This window comes from Crocuta crocuta, unplaced genomic scaffold (assembly GCF_008692635.1).
Source record: "Crocuta crocuta isolate KB4526 unplaced genomic scaffold, BGI_CrCroc_1.0 scaffold25, whole genome shotgun sequence".
Classification (NCBI taxonomy): Eukaryota; Metazoa; Chordata; class Mammalia; order Carnivora; family Hyaenidae; genus Crocuta; species Crocuta crocuta.
Genome location: NW_027532015.1, coordinates 942897 through 963790, shown reverse-complemented (window position 1 = coordinate 963790; position 20894 = coordinate 942897). Strand labels below are relative to the sequence as shown.

General features: G+C 36.6%; 1 protein-coding gene across 1 annotated transcript in view; it reads right to left on the bottom strand.

Moving 5' to 3' along the window:
• SYNE1 (spectrin repeat containing nuclear envelope protein 1) overlaps positions 1–20894 on the bottom strand; it is a 457258-nt gene that overhangs the window by 303400 nt on the left and 132964 nt on the right. Inside the window, exons 12-18 of the mRNA XM_077775982.1 lie at positions 12489–12601; positions 11768–11936; positions 6098–6194; positions 5138–5340; positions 3077–3241; positions 2492–2644; positions 1137–1280 (exon numbers count right to left, since the gene is read on the bottom strand). Coding sequence (XP_077632108.1) covers positions 1137–1280; positions 2492–2644; positions 3077–3241; positions 5138–5340; positions 6098–6194; positions 11768–11936; positions 12489–12601 — 1044 coding nt within the window. The remainder of the gene's footprint in view (positions 1–1136; positions 1281–2491; positions 2645–3076; positions 3242–5137; positions 5341–6097; positions 6195–11767; positions 11937–12488; positions 12602–20894) is intronic.

Genomic DNA, 20894 nt, shown 5'->3' with positions numbered 1-20894 from the left:
GATATGTTTAAAGGTGGAATCTGCTTTCTCAGAGGTCACCTTAAATCATTAAACTTGGCCAAGGCTAAGATGTGCAAGCCCAAGGTATGGCTCTGAACGCTGTTTGAAGGTTATCAAATCAATAATGTTGACTTTGAATTGTACCCAACCTTTACAAATAACTTTAACTTGAATGTTAAAATAAAAAGATGTACAAATTAAAATTCTAATACATGGCAGTTTGGCAAATGAAGTTTTCTCTTTTTTTTTTTCCAAGACCATGATTCTTCCGATTTCCACTTATCTCGTGTATTCCTCTTTTCATTAATGGCCCACTACTGACCTCATGTGGGTTATTCTCTTTCTGCTTGTTCTTTCCTAAGTAACAGGTTTTTCCACTTTCTTTTCTCTCTTTCTCAATTCTTCATTACAAAATTTTCCTCTTCATGTATACCACCTCCTTCTTTCTATTAAAAACTAATTACTGAAATGCAAACAATACCATCTGCAGAAAACTCAACTTCAGATAGATAAAAAATCCCAATGGGACTTCCAAAGCTCTTAAGGAAAATCCCCCAATAGAACAGAAAGGTCTCATGGCTGGTGTCAGGTGTTCACCGCATCCCTGTACACAGGTTGGTACAGATGTATCTGTGTTAAGTCCAAGGTGAGCTCCATGAGCTGAAGAGAGCAGAATCTCCACTGTTCAGGGCTATGCAAACAGGAAATAGCATGAATCACCTTAGACCAGCCAAATAAACCTCAGTAAAAGGTCATTTGGGAACTCTTTCTCACTTAAATATATGATCTCTTCCTCCTCCTTTCCCTTCCTTTTCTCCCTACCTTTGTTTGATTACATGTAACTAATCCCTTATTTCTCCAGAAGAGGCCTCTCTTTTTATTAAAATAAACCTCCTAGTACTTCCAAATTAACAGAGGTATGATTGACATCAGTTCCATAGCTTCATTTTTTAAACTCATGACCAAGTTACTAAATGGCAAAGTTACCAAATCAAGAATCCCAATAAAAAACAAAAGGACCACCTCTTAACATGTAAAGACTTTGCCCGCAAGTGTGCCTGCCCGAGGAGCTAGAAAGCAGGCTGAAGGCAGTGCTGGTCCTTCACAGTGTGTCATGTATTAACGTATTTTCCCACCTTGATTAACTGTTCTTTGAGCCCAGACATGGTTGCAAACATTTCATTAGCTTCTTCTTGGGAGCTCTCCTTGGTGATGAGATGTGCGGTCTTTGTAATCATCTTGTATTGAGCATCCATTACAGGGACCCTCTGCTCAATATCCTGCACGGACCATTGAAACAGCTAAATCACCACAATGTACATTTCCTTTTAATTTCAGAATGCCACAGAGGCTGGACAAAAATCAATACGTACCGTGGGAAATCCTATACTTCTAAGAAACTTTTGGAGTTTCTAGTTATTGCTTTCCTTCATTACTAATATATTATATATTGATAAGATCATATGAAAAATAGATAAAAGCTTTCCTTTAAAACCATAAATCCTTAAGTAAGCATTAAGTTTACACTTTCAAAAAATATGTGTTAATGTAGTATGTAAACATCATAAATCAAGTAAATGCCTATTAATTTGGGGCAATTCCTCTGATCTTAACAATTATACAACTTACTTTATCTTAAAAAAAAGCACATATGGTCATTGTAGAAAATTTATGAACTAGATATAATACATAAAGAAAATTTAAGTTACTTACAGTCTTCTCACTCAGTGCTAACCAGGGCCAGCATCCATCACTATATCATGAACACCTCCCCCTCTGTGTGCTTACACCCATTTTTTAAATATTTACCAAAAAAGGATACTATTTTTTGCTTTTCTCAATAGTATCTTAGAAAAGCTTTCTATGTCATTAAATATTCCTCTACTACTTCATATTTGAGAGCTGTAAGGTCTTCAAAATATGCAAGTAGCACAATTCATTTAGTAAATTCTTTAGCGTAGAGGCATTTATGTAGAGGTGTTGGATGTAGATTTTCCTGTTTTCTCCTAGTCCTTTGTAATTTGGTTGTAAAAAGATATATGTCCGAATTAAAAAACTATTTTGAAGTTACTCTATGGTCAAAACCTATTTTTAAAGAATTCAAATTGAGGGGCACCTGGGTGGCTCAGTCAGTTGAGCCTCCGACTTCGGCTCAGGTCACGATCTCACAGTTGGTGAGTTTGAGCCCCACATCAGGTTCACAGTTATCACTGCAGAGCCCACTTTGGATCTTCTGTCCCTCTCTCTCCTGGCCCCTCCCCCACTCATGCTCATTCTCTCTCTCTCAAATAAATCCTTTAAAAAATAAAGCATTAAAAATTTCAAATAGATTTTTTATTTAAATGCAATCTTTAATTTTGGGGTGCAAATCAGGATATGCACACATGTCAAAATGGTGCCTGGAAAAATTTCCAACTATCTGAATAACTTGAATGATCTTTCATTTCACAACAGAATAGGTTTCACTCTGTTGTCCAGAAACCCCCCTCACCTCCAAGTCTTGAATTAATAACTTGACATTAATAAAAGAGACTTCTAATGGTTCAGAAAGTTTCTTATGGGCTTCGGTTACAAAATCAGACAAGACAGTAATACAGTCTCCATACTCCTTCTTCATTCTGTCCATCTCATCAGCCCGAGCATACTGTTAAGAAAAGGGAAGAACATGACATGGAAAATCATTAAGCCCAGCCTCTGGGAGCCTGTAACCCTCACGTCTACGTACTTTCTAGAATTGTTATACAGCCAGAAAGACTAATTCCTGATTCTTATTTTAGATACACTTGAAGGAAGTCCAATTACTGTGAAAGAAAAAAAAAATCTAGCACAGAGTGAAGAATTATGATTTCAAACATGAGGCCCCATTTGTCAATATAATCCTTAACCAAACTATACATTTCAGTAATGTATAAGTGGGAAAGAATAAAGGATGAAAAATAAACGTAACAGTTCCAAACACATCTGCATTCTGCCGAAATGAGCCCATGCTACAATAAAACAGTCTCTAAACAGTCTGTTTATCACTATGTTTGTAACACATGCGTGTTCTAAGCATATATAGATTTGAAAGACATACTTGCTTGACTTCCATAAACAACTCCCTCCATCGTCCATTGAGCAACAGTAACTGCTGTTTGAGATCTCGGGAAACCATCTCATCACATGTCTCAATTAGAAAATTGCCAGCATCATTCATAGCAGCGTGCTGCTGTATCCAGTGAGGCAAGTTTCGAAAAAAATCCTAAATGATAAATGATGCACACTACTGTAAACCGCCAACCAAAACTCAATAAATGTTATGGATGTAACCAGACTATGCGAGAGATCTTTGTTCTAAATTTGTACAAATTTTAAGGTAAATCTTACTTCATTTTCCAAATGAAATTTTCAATAAAGAGGTTCAAAAATAGGAACTAGAAATACTGAGTGTCTTTCTATCAAAACAGCTCGGGGAGCCTGGGTGGCTCAGTTGGTTAAGAGTCTGACTTCGGCTCAGATCATGATCTCACGGTTTGTGAGTTTAAGCCCTGCATCAGGCTCTGTGCTGATGGCTCAGAGCCTGGATCCTGCTTCAGATTCTGTGTCTCCCTCTCTCTGCCTCTCCCCTGCTCATGATCTGTCCCTCTCTGTCTCTGAAAAATAAATAAATGTTCTTAAAAAAAAAAAAAAGAACAGCTTGGCCATATCTTTTGCTGAAGACAAAAAAACTCCACAATAAACATAATGACCATTTTCTGTCATTTCTATTTTACAGATAAAAAAACCTAATTTCTGTAAGTGTAAAGGACTTGTACAGTCTTCAGGCGGGTAAACATCAGTGCCAGAGTCATATAAAAGGTATGACATTTTACACTAACATATAGTTGCCCTTGTAAATTATAAACAAACTTTTGACCTATTTTGATTTAAAATCTGAATATCGTAGAGGAAGATAATTAACAATCATGGATATAAGCCATTGAAAACAATTTTTTGATTAAATATTTGGGCCAGGAACACTTCATACAAGAATATCTTTTTTTTATGCGTTTAAGCTTATTCACTTGGCAATGAAGCAGTTTTCTGACGGTTTCAAGTTAATACATGTGTGCTTATACATACTTAGACACGTACACCACAGTATAAGCCAAGGATACCAAAGAGAATTCAAAATCTATTTTATAAGCCATATGTGGGAGGACTTCCCACATAAATAGATGAGAACACTTCTGCTTCTGGTGGTTATATTCCCTTGGATGAAATTAACACATATGACATCTACTAGGTCACTGCCAGTCTAATCAGAAAAGCCAAAATCTGTATGGGTATACAGTTCTGGTCTTCCTCAGATATGCGACACTTTTCAATCTATGTGAAATACAGAGTGGTAAACATTTAAAAACTATGCATCTACTCACATAATACAATCATAGCAGAACTCATCTTGGACAGCAAACACTAATTCCAATGTATTTACTATACTTTTTTAATGGGAGGCTGGCACTTTAATATCTTTTACATATCAATTGGTTTTTCATGGGAAAATGCCAGATTCCCATTAAGAAGTACATAACCAATCCATTTTATGTGATATTTTAATGTAAGTGACATTAAAGTAAAAAGTAACTCTTGAACACACACATATACACCTAGAATTGGAGGAAAAATATCATTCTTGCCAAGAATAAGCTCTTTGACTGAGAGCTGAAAAAAATCCAAGAAGAATATCCAACGACACAAAAATGTGATGGTCCAGATGTTCGACTGTCATGTGTCATTACACAGAGTCAATATTATGTTATTCTTTCTTAAATTAGGAAACCCAGAGGTCTGAGCCCTTCAAGTGTAGACTTTATAGTGAGTTATAGCGACCTCTGTTGCCCACGAGGTCTGGGTGCCCCTCATTGCTTCCTCTTCTTCTGAATGCAAAAGCAAAACACTGAACTGATCAGATAGGGAATTGTTTTACTATAACTTCTATAAAACAATGATTTCTTGACCTAAAATAATTTACTAACCTCAAAGCACAATTTTTCGGGCAACTCAAGATTCTTGAGTCAGATTTGCAATAATATAACACTCTCCCAAGACCTGTTCTGTACGAGACTCATTTCTACATCGGTGTGTACTCTTTTCCTTTCGTCAGAAGCCATCTTACCTTTTTGGCATGCTCCGATTGACTTAGCATTTTCTCAGCGTCCTCCAGCCAGGCCTGCAGACTAGCCACAGTATTGCCATACCGATCCCAGTTAGCAATGACTTCTTCCAGCATGCTCCGCACACTTCTCACCTCTACTGAGAGGTTCCGCCACTGGGCAGTGGTTTCATTCATGAACTTCATCACATTCTCGGCTTCTTCCACTAAAACAGATAAGCCAAAGTACAGTCCTTACTTTTTGTTCTAAATCCACCACACCTTTTTTCTATGGTCTCTATACTGGTTTGCATTTATAAATCTTCTTTGGATTATGAAGTTAACAGGTGAAATGTTAGAATTTTATTCAGTCAATGCTGAGGATATATTATACCATATTCACAGCTATTTAGAGGGATTAAAGAGGATAACATTTAAAATTTTTGATAAATGGGATGCAATAAATGACATATGTATTTGTTCACATTTTATATATGTACTCAAATAGATGGTCACATACATAGTATTGATCACAAATGCTATAGTTCATTTTTGGAAAATATGACAGATATATTTACAAAATGAAGCTAACATATGTTATTTACAACCCGTGTGTTTAAAAAGTAAACTTTTCATTTACTTGATAATGATACTCAAGTTACTATTTTTTTCATTGAATCCTCAGAGCTGAAAACAGGTTAGAAAATCACAATTTAGACAATGAATGCTTATTTTGCCCCCGTTCAGAAGAACATACACACACACACACACACACACACACACACACAGCATAATTACACAGGTTAGATAGGAATCGCACAAACTCAAGGGGACTGAATCCAATATGTGCTCTCCAGGCCAATGGCATGGTCACAAAAAGATTCTTCAGGAAAAAACAAAAAAATGATCTGATCACACAGAAACTTGTAGGTTCTAAATTCTACTGCATTCAACACTGTAGCAAATTCTGTCAGTGGTTTTTACCTGAACCATCAGCTTTGACATACATCTCAGCCGTCTGTTTCAAGATCTGGTATGTCACTTCATATTGTTCAAAGAACTTGCTATTTTCTATAAAAGACTAGAAAGGGGGAATGGTTAGAAAATGGCAAATTCTAGGCATATGTAGAAAATATGCCAAAGTTAGTTTCTTCAGGATAGGTGTATGGATATTTTGCCCAAATTTACCAACCTCACTTTTTAAAACAATATCAAATGAATTCAACTGCCATTAAATGACGTGACTATTCTGAGAATATAAATGGATTCCACACTTTTATTCTAAGTCAGCACTATTGAGAAAATACTCTATTTCTTCTCTACCCAAGGGTTTGTTTTTAGAACAGACTGAAGTTTCTCCAGACAACCTGGGGCTAACATTTAGAAAGCACTAAATTTGGAAGAACATTTTTGTATCCAACTGTGTCTTAGCTGTGGGATTGTGCTGCTCTTTGAACATTAATTCTGGTGAATGACGGCTTTGAGGAACTTAGATTATAAATAAATGGCACAGTGCATACTTTCCTCAAAACAAAAAGTACAAAAATGTCTACTCGTAGAAAAATTTTAAATAATCATATATCCCATCTACAATTATAAAATTACTGGGGTGCCTGGGTGGTTCTATTGGTTGAGCATTCAACTTCAGCTCAGGTCATGATCTCACAGCTTGTGAGTTCGAGCCCTGTGTCAGGCTCTGTGCTGACAGCTCAGAGCCTGGAGCCTGCTTTGGCTTCTGTGTTTCCCTCTCTCTCTGCTCCTCCCCTGTTCATGCTCTGTCTCTCTCTGTCTCTCTCAAAAATAAATAAACATTAAAAGTTTTTAAAATTACAGATAAGATGTATCTATACCTGTGTGTAATTTACATATGTAATAGAGTCACCATCAGCAAACTGACAGTGTAAAATTTAGAACACACAAGAAATCCTTAGGTAACTTTATTGTTAATTCCAGGAAATATGAAATAACTCCTGTTTCAAAGATTAATTCTGCTATTATAAAGCCAAAAAATAACATAATTATAGTTAACAACATATCACCAAAGGCTCTTTCACTTCTTTTAATTGTATAATTAGTTCCTCTGATTTGAACTCCCTAAAATACTTGATTAGTGTATTGTAAAATGCAAAATTAGCCTTTAAAAGTCAGTTGAAGTCCAGTGTAATATGCCCATAAATACTTAATATGGAGACACAAAATGTTTGAGTGCAGATCTAAAACTTCATACAAAATTTCAGACATCCCTCAATTTCATTGATAAATGTTTATCATATTGCAAGATAATCCTTAAAAGCATTACATACATAATACTTTTCATAGCATTTTATGCTTATAAAGCATTTTACTTATATATTAATTTTTCTTCATGAATATAGTGAATAGAAAAAGCTGTGAGATACTTGGAATGAAGGATTCCATGATGAATACTTATTTCAATAACTTAATAGGCTATATTATTTTTGTTTCAGAATGAAGTAAAACAATAGTTTTACTATTGTCTGGTTAGTTGATTGTTTAGCCTTTTGTTCTACTCCATTAGCCTCTCCTGTTCCCCAATTAGGGGAAGAGTAATTTACTGTAACTTAAATTTAGCATAATTCAACCAAATGAGCATATCATAATTTGATCCAAAAAAAAAGTTACACCTAATTTGCAAGACACTGTAGACAACTGAAGAAACAAATATATATGGCAATGATTAAAAAATAGTCTCCATTTATTTTTGGCTCAAATTTCAAGAAGCTAATGGAAAAACAATTGTTCTAAGTGTCAGAGGAATGGGAAATAGTGCCTGTCTGGACAGAAATAATTAATTAAATATGCCTTTGCTAGAGTTGTTTACAAATTAACAATGAACAAGAAAGCAAAGTTTATTTCTAGCTTTCATTTTTGGTCCAAGGGGGGAAAAAGGATATTTTAAGAATATTATAAATGTTGTTGGGATTCATTAAAGTATTTTAGAGCTTTCTTATTAGGAAGAGTAGGTAATTAATTAATTTTATTTTTTAAAATGTTTTATTTATTTCTGAGAGAGAGAGAGAGAGAGAAAATGAGCAGGGGAGGGTCAGAGAGAGAGGGAGACACAATCTGAAGCAGACTCCAGGCTCTGAGCTAGCCGTCAGCACAGAGCCCAATGCAGGGCTCGAACCCACGAACCGTGAGATCATGACCTGAGCCGAAGTCGGACGCTTAACCGACTGAGCCCCGGTAATTAATTTTTTAAGGAAGATACTTTATGTGTTAGTTTACCTTTTAATTGTTTCATTTATTTTGGCACTTTTTTCTGAATACAGAGAAAATCCATTTAGTGACATGAATTATTTTATCTATTAATATCATTTTGGCAGGAGGACTACTAAATCTCCTTTTTATCATGAGCTATTGAGACAGTCTCTCAGAAGGGTGTAAACACAAATGTATACTTAAAATAATGATAGGATTAATTTATTTTTTTCAAAATAAGGCTTACTGTTTAAATATCAAGTTCAACAAATAAACCATGTTATACTTGATGACACTTCAAGAAAATTAAGATACCTCTCTGTCCCACTAAATTCAAAGTGTTAGTGGAAGATACTAAACTTATACTCTCACAAGATAAATATAAAGATAATAAGTAAATTTCACTTATCAATTTCACTTGAATGGAACTAAACCTGGTAATTTAGAATGTAAAAACTCATCTTTGAGAAGAGGTTTTAACAGACTGGCCTACTTGCATTGATAAAATAATTACAAATAGTAAAAAAAAAAAATGCTCCCATTACTTATGTTGCATTCATACAGGCCACAATTCTAAGAGCTCTTCTTTTATGAAAAAGAATAAATGATCCTCTTTCTTCCATAGTAAAACTGAAGCATGTGTTAACAAACATGGCCATGTCAAGAACAATTCTGACACCAAAAACCAAAACAAGATCTCCTGATTTATATTACAGCATGTAATCTCTTACGAATAGCATGTGGCCTAGCATTTGTGAAATATTTTCCAAGAATTTCTTTAGCACACAGCAGCTGTATACCTGAGCACCTAGTACAAGAGGTAAGAAGGAAGCACATTTTTTGATTCTCTAACCCTTTAAAGAATGATGCATTTTTGCATAGGAATAAGACTGAATTGAGAATTCAAACTAAGGAAGAGATAATTATGGAACCTTTACATCCTGCATATTACTTCGGTTATTAGATGATGTAGCAGCATATGGCTCATTACAATAAATTTTTTTAGAAACCAAGGGAAAGACTGGATTTAAGAACTTGATTTTATTATTATATTTGAAAGTTTTCATTCTTTGAAATAGTCTGTTCTAGAGAAAATTATTTTCCCATAAATTCCAAAGGGTAAGAGAAGCTGTTAGAGTGTGAGATGAAAAGGAATCAATATGTGTACATCTTTGTTTCTTACAAAAGCCCCTATTATTTTATTATTATTATTATTAAAAATTTGGGAAGGACTAAGTCTCCTAGAAATTAAATTATTTTTAAAGTCACATGGGTAGTAAGTAGCTGAACCATGATTTACAACATTTCCAGGTAACTGGTAGCCAGACTGTAACAATCTCCCTACCTCACCACCCCCGGCCCCCTACTGCCCATAACATAAATAATAACAACTATCACTCTCAGCCTACAGTATATTAGCATAAAAATATTGTTGGATATGAACTAACGTTAAATGGAACTGATATTCATGTGGGCTATATTCTTTAGTTCACTAAGCTACAGGAGATCATTTTTAATTACTTGGTCTTTTGAGTTCAGAAAAAAAAACTTTCCACAGCCAATTTTGTTAGATTAGTCAAGTTCAGTACTTAAGCCTGGCTTTTGGTTCGTGAAGATGAGATTGTAAATCCTGACTCTACTTTTTACTAACTGTGCCACCAGAAACACGTGGTTTAGCATTGAAACCGTGTGAAACCACGTGAAAACCCCCCGCCCGTGGAGCTGTCACTGTGACAGAAGAAGACACGTGGAAGGTAGTGGGCTCATGGGCAACACGCAATATTGTGTGTTATTAAACTATTAAAGCTATAAAACTATTAAACAAAAAAAAATACTTTAAGATCCCTTTTAGAAAAGAAGGCCTAGCCATAAATAGGTATGTTGCACCATGGAATAGGAATATTAAGAAATGTTCATAAAAATGTGTCACATTTGTAGCATAATTAGCAAGTTTGTCGATTATTTTAGGTTATGAAGCAGCTTAAAGCTAGCAGCTTAGTTAACTTCATGGAGAAAGCAGAAGTACTGTTTTTTAAAAATTAGTATTTATTACTATTGTATCATTCTAGCAACTCTCTACTTATGTATCTTTTATCTGAAAAGTTCAAAGAGAATTACTAACACCATTGTATTAGAACATTAACCTGCTGGAACAGTCCCATTAGGCATTTTAATCTGATTGGCTGTCCTTAAATAGCTAGAACAAAGACAGATCTGCATAATTACCTACTGAGCTCAGAGTGTATCATTTGACATGACTAAATCCAAAAATATAAATGCATGTCTGTATTTAATATTTGAAAGACTAACGTAATTGCTTGAGATTAAAAAATAAGATTTTTCATGACTTTCCATAATAATTGAGCATGAATAAGGGAGACATACCATTAACAGAGTTCACATTTTTTGACAAATGTTTCCAAGACAGTTGTAGTAAACCTAAAGAAAGATTTTACCATAAACCTATTTATTTTCCAAATGCATCTGGTTCATTCATCACTTTAAAAATGTAATTAAAATCTATTCTGGTTCTAGAATGCTTCAGCAAAGATATGGTTTCAATAAGCATTCAATCAGACCAGTTATAAAGCCATTCTGACTAGTCAGGTTAGAAATGGGCTTGTATTTTAAACTTATTAATTTATCATTGAGAATTTGTGATTAAACACAAGTAGAGCAGTACAGGATACAGACACTTATGAACATGAACTTGGAGAGCAAGTTTGTATTGCTAATACATTTTGGGGGGGGATGTTTAACTAACAGAAATGAACTACCTTTTATAAATAACTCTCTAATTACATGCAATGAATGACAACTGATAGTTCTAGAAAGACCTAATTTCTTCATTAATGCAAGGTTACTATTCCATGTAAATATAGAATTACTTATACTGACAACCAAAAATGTAAGATAGTCTTTGAAAATTAAATTGGTACAGAGATTCACAGGCAGAATTTTACTTTTCCTGGATACACACAAGAAGCAATGAAACTCAGAGACATGCTAGACCTAATCTAAAAAACAGACAGTCCCCTTTTGGATAACTGAGAATTGTTCTGAACTGCTCATGATTCTTTTTTAGAGGCGTGAGGATAATCTTTAAGTATTTTAATTCAGTTTCAATAGTGGGCTCACAATCAAAGTCATGGGTATGCAATGTAAAAACTTTTTTTTTTTTAAGTAATAAAGCCAGTCACAATGGTTCAGTATGATTCATGCAGCTAAATCTTCCTGTATTCCCAAAGAATATAAGTGTATGTTTCAGGTTACCGTGAAACGCTTGCTAACTTCTATCAAACCCATTTAACACACTGGTACCTTCATGTTTAAATTCAAGATAAAAATTACAGCGTCAAATAAACTGGTAGATATTAAATGCTAAATCCACGTGTCCTCTGATTTCTTTGTCAAAGCACCAGGGAGACTTACGATGTAGTTCTGCAGAAGGAGCTCCACGGACTCTCTCCTCCCATATTTGATGATCCAAGATTTCAGCTTTGACTCTGCAAGAACGAGCAGTGAGAGCAGACGGTACTTTAATTCTAGAAATTCCATTTTCATTAAGTGCAGCTCTGATGTGGAGGAAACAAAATGAAACCTAGAAATAAAACACCGAGAATTTACAGAATGTAAGTAACTAATAGTAACAGAGCGGTGCTTATTTAACCTGTTACACGTCAGTGCTAAATATAATACAAGCACAAGGTCTTCTAAACTCTGGCTGATCAATCACTATCAGGAGCTCTGATTCCTTTCCTAGCTCTGGATTTAAAGGCAAATCGTGATTGATTGAAGCATTTAATTTAGTTCTTTCCCCTGCCAAGACAACTCTCAACTGTTTCTTTTATAAGCTGTTTTTGCAATATTACATAATGTTCCTCACAGTGCTGAACAAAAATACAGTCTCTGAAGAAACCATTTCTGTGATTTCCAGACTGTGGGTATATTCAGGTTTACTCTTTGCAAATAATAACATATTAGGATGTTGGCATTCTTAGGATATGTTATGGGAGCTCAACTGTTATGTACTAGATGCTAGCATCACTGTAAAAAAAAAAAAAGTCAATTCTTTGAAAAGAAATGAAATGGAAGAAACATCCTCCGAGCATTTAAAAAAACATACTTCATTTAAAACCAGCCATTCTCTTACCTTTCGGCCATGTCCTCTAATTGATCCGGTGGTACTGGGATCCCGTTAACAGATCTGGTCCGGTAGATTTCATGGAATGCTCTTTTGTGGGCATCTGTGTTTTGAAGCAGATCCTAAGAGACGATTTTAAAAAAATAAAAAAATGAGAAAACATGTTCACAGGAGGCTAAGAAGCATAATTTTCAGCTTGCACCGATGAGTCAATGTACTCAACAATTTGATCGTGGTGCTCCATCCAGATGTGGCTTGGGGCCTTTCACAGGCTTTTTTACCTGGTGCAGGAGCCCCAGTGCTTATCCACAAGGCCTGGGCTAGAGCTGTATCTAATAATTATGGCATCTTTTAAACACACACGACAGTTGCAGAGCAATGCATTCAGACATTTTAAAGGCACATGGTCCAAAGGAAAATGTAGTGAGTGCTGTAAACAATGATTTGTTGGGATTTTTCTCCTTCCTTGAGTTTGAATAAATTGGTTTTTAGAAGCTTAAAATGAAGCACGACTAGTTTAACCCTTGGTTTTTAGAAGCTTAGAACTAAGCACAACTAGTTTAACCCTTTAATGGTTACCTATTATATATTTACATATATGTATGTACATATATATGCACACAAATATATATCACTCTGTTGTTACTTTACTTTGAATGCATGCATACTATCATAAAGTGATATTTGCTTGCCATCTAAAGTAAGTCAATTATGTCACAATATTAAGAAAATATTGGGCACTCTGTGCAGGAGCTGATCAGAGGGGACAGAGGACTATCTTAGAGCAGCTAATGGCTATGAGTATTTTAGTCACTCTTTGCCCCCTTCATAACCTCTCAGCACATTTCTATGGCTTATGATCTTGGCTGAGACTTCCTCAGGTGAATGCAGGGCAAATTTAGACCCATCACCAGGCCCAGCTCTGATTTATTCTATGTGACTATATGTAAATGTACACGTAGGGGTCCCTGACCATATTGGAATACCCCAATGTCCAGTTGCCTCCTAAGAAGTCTTCCTTATAATAGTCAGTGTCTAGTTAACTGAAAATATCATGGCAAGGTATCAAAACAAACAAAAACATTTAAAAAATATGACAAAGATTTTTAAAAATATGACAAAGAACCTATAGTGGCTATGATGTCACTGGGATCTCTGAAGACCATCTCATGAAAACCCAGCTAAATGCTGATCACAGTGTGTGACTTTAATTCACTGGTGCGCTTACAGGAAGTAAGGAAAATCTTTTAGGTCTCCCACTCCTGTTAAAATACGATCCAAAACTTAGGCACCTGGGTGGCTCAGTCAGTTAAGCATCTAACTCTTGATTTTGGCTCAGATCATGATCTTGCAGTCGTGAGATCAAGCCCCGCATAGGACTCTGCACTGAACATAAAGTATGCCTGAGATTCTCTCTTTCTCTTTGCCTCTCAAAATAAATTACTTAATTTAAGAAGTATGACCCCAAACTGGATCACAGACCTGTGAGTAAAAACAAATGTGAAAAGCTGGTTGTTTGGGGCAAATATCTATACCCCTGCTATGGAAGTGGAGTCTCAGAACTTGGATAAGGTGGGAACTATGAACCTCAGAATCCTAACGAGCCAGAACCCTCAAATACCAACAGGAAACTGGTATGAGTGTAATTATATCAGAAAAAATAGATTTGAGAATACAAATCATTTTATCATTAACTGCTTAAGGATGAAACTTTCCACTTACTAGTGGCTATATTAATTCTGAACCTGAACATGTCTAGTAAGCTTCAAAGCACATAGAGTGAAAACCGATTAAAGGAACTACAGGGAGAAACTGACAAATCGATGTGGCCGTGGGAGTAATCGGTACACCTCTCTCGGTAACTGAGATGGAACAAAGGAAGAATTAGGATAGTAGGTGGGGGTTGCAGGGGGTGGGGGGAAGGAAGCGAGGAAAAGGGCTGCAAATCTGTGGACCTCACAAGACTTTGTAACAATTTTGGAATGATTATTTTAAGTAGGCAGAAGCTAGTGGGCAGTTCCTAGAGGGGGTGAAATGAATAAACTTGCATTTTAAAAGCACTGCTGTGGCCATGTTACTGAAAATTCCCCATCCTTGATGCACTGCTTCCCTTTGCTTAAGACAACACATCCTCTCTCCCACCTCACTCTTTGCTCTTTCTCATACTCTTCTGCTGGTTCATCTTCCACCCTTTAATCTCTTGACATTAGATTCCCTTAGGTCTCAGTTCTTGACATTTTTTCTCTGTCTATACTTCCTTATTTAAGTTCTTTAGTCTCAAAGCTTTCAACAACATTCTATATACCAATGATTCTGAATAGTTATCTCCAGCCTATGTCTGTGTCTTGAGTTCTTGGCTATTACCTCTTACTGCCTATTCTACATGTCCACTTGGATGTGAAAAAATCTCATACTTACCATGCTTCAAACTAAACTCTTGATCTTTTTCCCCAAATCTACTTCACTGTCTCCCCATCTCAACTGATGGAAACTCCATTCTCCAAAAGCTCGGTTGAAAAATCATAGTGTCAAATAGGACTCTCCTTTTTTTCCACAATCAATATCTTATGCTGAAAATTGCTCTGCCTTAAAAAAATTCAGAATCCGAGGTGCATGGGTACTTTAGTCAGTTAAGTGTCCAGCTTTGGCTCAGTTCGTCATCTCACAGTTCGTGAGTTTGAGCCCTGCATAGGGCTCTCTGCTATCAGCACAGAGCCTGCTTCAGATCCTCTGTCCACCTCTCTTTCTGCCCCTCCCGTGCTTACTCTGTCTCTCTCAAAAATAAATAAACATTAAAAAAATTTCAGAATCTGACCATTTCTCATCATCTCTATAACTACCATCCTGGTTCAAGCCACTCTACCTGGATTACAGAGACTGGTTCCCTGGCTTCTACCTTCTATTACTAACCCTGGGTTTTCTCACACAACAAGACAGAGTGATGTCATCATTCTTCTGGTAAGAAAGTTGATAAGGGGTGTCTGAGTGGCTCAGTTGGTTAAGCGTCTGACTTCAGCTCAGGTCATGATCTCACAGTTCATGGGTTCAAGTCCCGTGTCAGGCTCTGTGCTGACAGCTCAGAGCCTAGACCATGCTTCGGATTCTGTGTCTCCCTATGTCTCTCTGCTCCTTCACTGCTTGTGCTCTGTCTTTTTCTCTCTCTCTCTTAATAATAAATAAACATTTAAAAAAATTAAAAAAAGAAAAAAAGAAAGTTGATGAAAAAAGATGGTTATAGTACGACAGAGAAAATTAACAGTGTCAAAACTGCAATTAAGGTAAGAAGGAAGGTGCAGAGAAACAATATTGGGGAAAAAATAGAAGCATAACTACAGGCACAGAAAAGATTACCAAATAATTTTTGTCAAATATTTTGAACAATTTTACGCCAATAATTTTGAAAACTTAGTCAAATGGACAATTTCCCAGTAAGTATAAATTGGTATTATTTTTTTATTTTTTAAAATGTTTTATTTATTTCTGAGAGAGATAGCATGAGCAGAGGAGGGTCAGAGAGAGAGGGAGACACAGAATCCAAAACAGGCTCCAGGCTCTGAGCTAGCTGTCAGCACAGAGACCAACACAGGGCTTGAACCCATGAACCATGAGATCATGGCCTGAGCCGAAGTCGGACGCTTAACCAACTGAGCCATCCAGGCACCCCTAAATTGGTATTACTGACCCGATTAAAACTCTGAAAGCCTGCATATTTCTAATCATTTTCAGGGGCTGGAAATACAACTGCAAAAAAGCAAACAATAATTCTTGCTTGCCCTTATGAAGTTCACATTACGGTATAGAAAATCAAGCACTATCTGAGATACAGAATTAAAATAGCAGTTGAGATGCAGATAAATACTAAAGAGAAAAATCATACAGAGAAGAGAGAAAAGGAGTTGTAATTTCAAAGGGGTGGCCAAGAAAGTGTTGACTAATAGGTAAAGGTGCACAGGAGACGAGGAAGAACACAGTGAGAAACTGATCAGTGGGAAGATGCTTCAGGCCAAGGACCAAGAACATACAGGAGAACGGCAAGGGCAAAGGGGTTGAGGTGGGAACGTGCTTGCCTGTTTGATATCATCTTTTCATTGGCAACCCCGGTTAAGATTGCAGCACCCCCTAATTTTCTCTCTCCTTTTCCTTTCTAACCAAAGATAAAATTTATTTATTTTTTTTTATGTTTATTATTTCTTATATATGCCTCCCCCCATTAGAAGGCAAGTTACATGAGCATAGGAATTTTTGTCTGATTTTCCTCTGGGTGTATCACAAATGCCTAGAACACCACTTTGCACACAGAAGTGCACCATAAATATTTGCGGAAAGACCGGGAAAGATTAGAAAGGGACAGCAAGAGGAACAGAAAGCAAACAAAGAAACCAAATGAATAAAGTGCTTCAAGGATTCAGAAAATAACTAGGTAAAATGCTTTTAAGAAGCAAGGTAGGATGAGTACTGAGAATTGACCATTTAGTGAGGAATAAGAGCTCTTATAAGCCTGACATGAATAGCATGGCAAGAGAAAGCTTGATCACAACGGGTTCTAGAAAGAATTGGAGAAGAGAATTCTGAAACCAAAATGAGCATAGAAAACTCTTTTTTAAAAGAGCTTGATTGAAAAAGGAAGGAGGAAAGAAAAATGGACAGTAAGAAAGAGGAGGAGGAAGAAAGCCAATTTTTATTTTTTTAATTTAATTTATTTTTTAAAATCGTCTTTAAGAGGACAGGATTAACAGCATATACTTTGTGTCAGTGGGAAAAATCCAGCAGCGAGAGAAAAAAACTAAAAAGGCGAGAACTACAGGATTATTTATTGGAGAAGAACAGGAAGGATGGGATCTCATACACTACACATGTGGACGGGCTGGCCTTAGATCAGAGCACAGATGGTTCATCCCTAGTAACAGAAGTGAAGACTGAGTATTCAGGCACAGATGCTTGTAGGTGGGTTGATGTGGTCGTGGGAGCTTGCGGAAATTCTTTTTTGATTGCTTCTATTTTCTCAGAGAAAAAGGAAGCAGTGTCACCAGCCGAGAGTAAGGATATGTGAGGAGGTGTGGAGGATTTGAAGAGACAAGGTATGGGATAGCTGTCCCTGAAATAAAGAGGCAATGGAGTTGGGAAATGCCTTTGGAGTGCCAGGCAGCAGTAAGGACCCACTTGGGTTAGTCACCATGCCTGGGGGCGTGTTTTTCTGCAGCCACACTCAGCTGCACGTGCGTGGGCAGGGACTAGGCAGAGAGTTGGCTTTAATGAGGGTTGTGTTTTAACCAGCACAACAGGACAAAGAAGACCTAGTCAAGACATTTAGTGTATGTACAGAGGGGTGCCCTTTGCTGATTCAGCACTGAATTTAAGTAGAGTATGAAAAGAAGGGATGACATGAAGAGGGTGAGACACAGTGAAATCAATGGATTATAGAGCACGGAGTCCACATGATGTAGAGCCGGGGAAAGTTTCATTGGACAGTGAGATAGATGCTTAAAGAAGAGACTGTGAAGGGGTTTCAGTTACTGGTGATGACAAGTTCTAGACTATGCCTATGCCCTGAAGTGCTAAAATAGGGAGTAGGATGGGATCACTGAAAGACAAGAGATCAGAAACTAAGAGGCTAGGTCTTTGGCAGAATCATCTATGGGTTACTGAAGTTATTAAGAATTATGGCATGCATTGTCTTGTAGGAAAGTAAACCTTCAAAAAAGGAAGGGAAGTGACCTAAGTAGGATTGATAACTGCAATAGGGATGGTTAGTAAGTGGTAGAGTGTGATGGCTATTTCCATGATTCCTTAAGACTAAAAGCCTTATTTTGCCAAGGCAGTACTACAAAAAAAGTAACTAGTAAGTTTAATTACTCTACATGTATTACATGCAATAGTTTTGTGGGCATAATTAAGTTTTGTGGGCATAGTTAAAATAATCTGGACTACCAGCTATGTGGCCTTGGGCAAAGCACTAAACTCTGTCTTCCGAAAGTTTATTTATTTACAAAATGAAGATAATAATACTTGTCTCATCCTGCATGTCATATAGACAGAACATGGCCAAATACTCAATTATAGTTAACTATGACTATTTTTGTTATCTTCCTAGATAACTAAGCATTAAGGCATCTGGAAAATAAAAAAGCTAGTAAAGGTGTATCTTGATTTTCAAAATAATATGATCCTACATACATGTAAGTTAAGTTAAAAAAAAAAAACTTTGGTAGAACCGTTTATAAAATAACCTTGCAAAAAAAATTAAAAATTATCTGAATCAAGTTTTCAAACTCTGATTATGGATTAAGGAACGATTGTCATGTGGTATGATTTATTTAAAAGATGTGAACCATGTAGAAAACCAAAAATTCTAGATGTTGAAGGCCTATCTAAGTTTTCATGGCAAAAGCCATAGTTACTATTAGACTGGGACAGGTAGATGGTATTCTCAAACATTCTTGCTTATGTACTAATGAGTCCTATATTGTGCTTTTTCCAATTATTTCTGGAATGCTGTCTCAGCATTTTCTCTATTCTTAATATACTGGGAACTGCATTTCTAAGTAAGCCCCATATACCAGCACGAAGTAGTGATGTCAATTTGATAGGCTGATTTTTCTGTTGAAGAAGACTCTAATTTTAGTTATCTCAACAATGATTCAAACTGCTCCCATCATTAAAGCTTATCTTATTATAGGTACCTAATAAACATATTTTAAATGAATGAGAATTGATTTTATAATTAACCATGACATCGCTTTATGACTCGACTACTTTAAGTTTCTGAGCCCAGACCTCGTAAAAGTTCCTACCTCAGTAAAAAGATCGTTCTGGAGAGTTGCCTTGACCTAGTCTTAGTCCTTACTTGCTTCTTCTTGCTTCCTATTGTCTCTTCATTGTATTCCCTGACTTTCTCTTTAATCTTTTCTGATTTTTTAGTCTCAAATAAGCATCTTCTCCAACTCTTACCCCTTCTCTTTCCATACTCCATTTCATTTTGGTATTTATGGTTGTTCACTACACTTTGGGAAAGAGGTGGGTCTGGCTGCACAGTTGGCATAGGGTCAATCTCTCTCTCTCTCTCTCTCAGTCTCTCTCTCAAGGAAACCAGGAGAGTCATGAGGGTCTCAGGTCATATAATCACTGAGAGATACACAGNAGAGGTGGGTCTGGCTGCACAGTTGGCATAGGGTCAATCTCTCTCTCTCTCTCTCTCTCTCAGTCTCTCTCTCAAGGAAACCAGTCATGAGGGCCTCAGGTCATATAATCACTGAGAGATACACAAATAGCGTGTGTGTATCCAACTTAAAACTCAATCTTCAGCAGGTGTGGTTTTCAGGCTAGAGTATGCGGAAAATTAACACGTCTGCTAAATCTTAGCAACTGTAAACAGCACAGCTCATACAGTTGGACATTTTCTCTGTGGTGGAGCACTTAAATTAGACTTAAGTATATTATGCAAACAACAAACACATGCTGTGTCTCAAACTTCCAGATTGGAGGCACCTTCACCTGTTTCCCTTGTATATAAAACTTGCACACAGTAGGCCCTCCATGTATATTCGCAGAATTAACACAACCAACCCACAATTGATACACATTCTACATTTGATGTTAAACCCTAAGGTAACTCCTTTTGTATGAAATAGTCACATCAGTTACACATTATATCAACTGTTACATGATGTATTACATGGTAGTTATGACGAACTGCTAATCTGTTAAAGTGGTATTATTGTGTAACCCTGTCTCAGCATTTTCCCCATTTTTAATATACTGGGAATCTCAACATGTACATAGCTGACTTTTCAGCTTCTAAGAAGACTTAACCTGATTCAGGCCCAGAGAAGAATCTTGGGACTTGATCTCTTATCCTTTATCTTCAGAGAAGATGCCAAAGTCAGGCATACCCAAGAAGCACTTTCTAGGGAGCTTTCTGTGTGTTTTGTGTGTGGGGAGGAGGAGGGGGTGGTGAGAAGGGGAGAGGCTAAGAGATAACCAGCAAAACTCAAAGTATCTGGAGGTATTGATTATAACTGAAGAAGGGCCAAGAAATAAATATAGAAAGGACCCTGCCTGATTATGTAGAAACACAAACTTTTGTTTCCATCTTGCTTGGCAGCTGGGTCTGGTTGAGTGAGTTGAGCCAGAGAGGGTCAGGAGCTGAAACCGCATGCCACCTCTGAACCTCTGCGTTTCTAGTTCCAAAACTAAGGTTGCAGAGGGGCCTGAAACCAAATCCGACATGAATTTGCTTTACAAACTAGTCTAGAATATAGAACAGTCTACTTCCTTGAAGCAGTTTAGAAAATACTCATATTTTGGCAGAAAATATCCGTGAGCCACAAATTGCCCATATTTGGTCATCTCCCCTTGTCTGTTTTCCACATATATAGTAATCCCTACCATAGTGCAGTAAATGAGGTACACAAATTC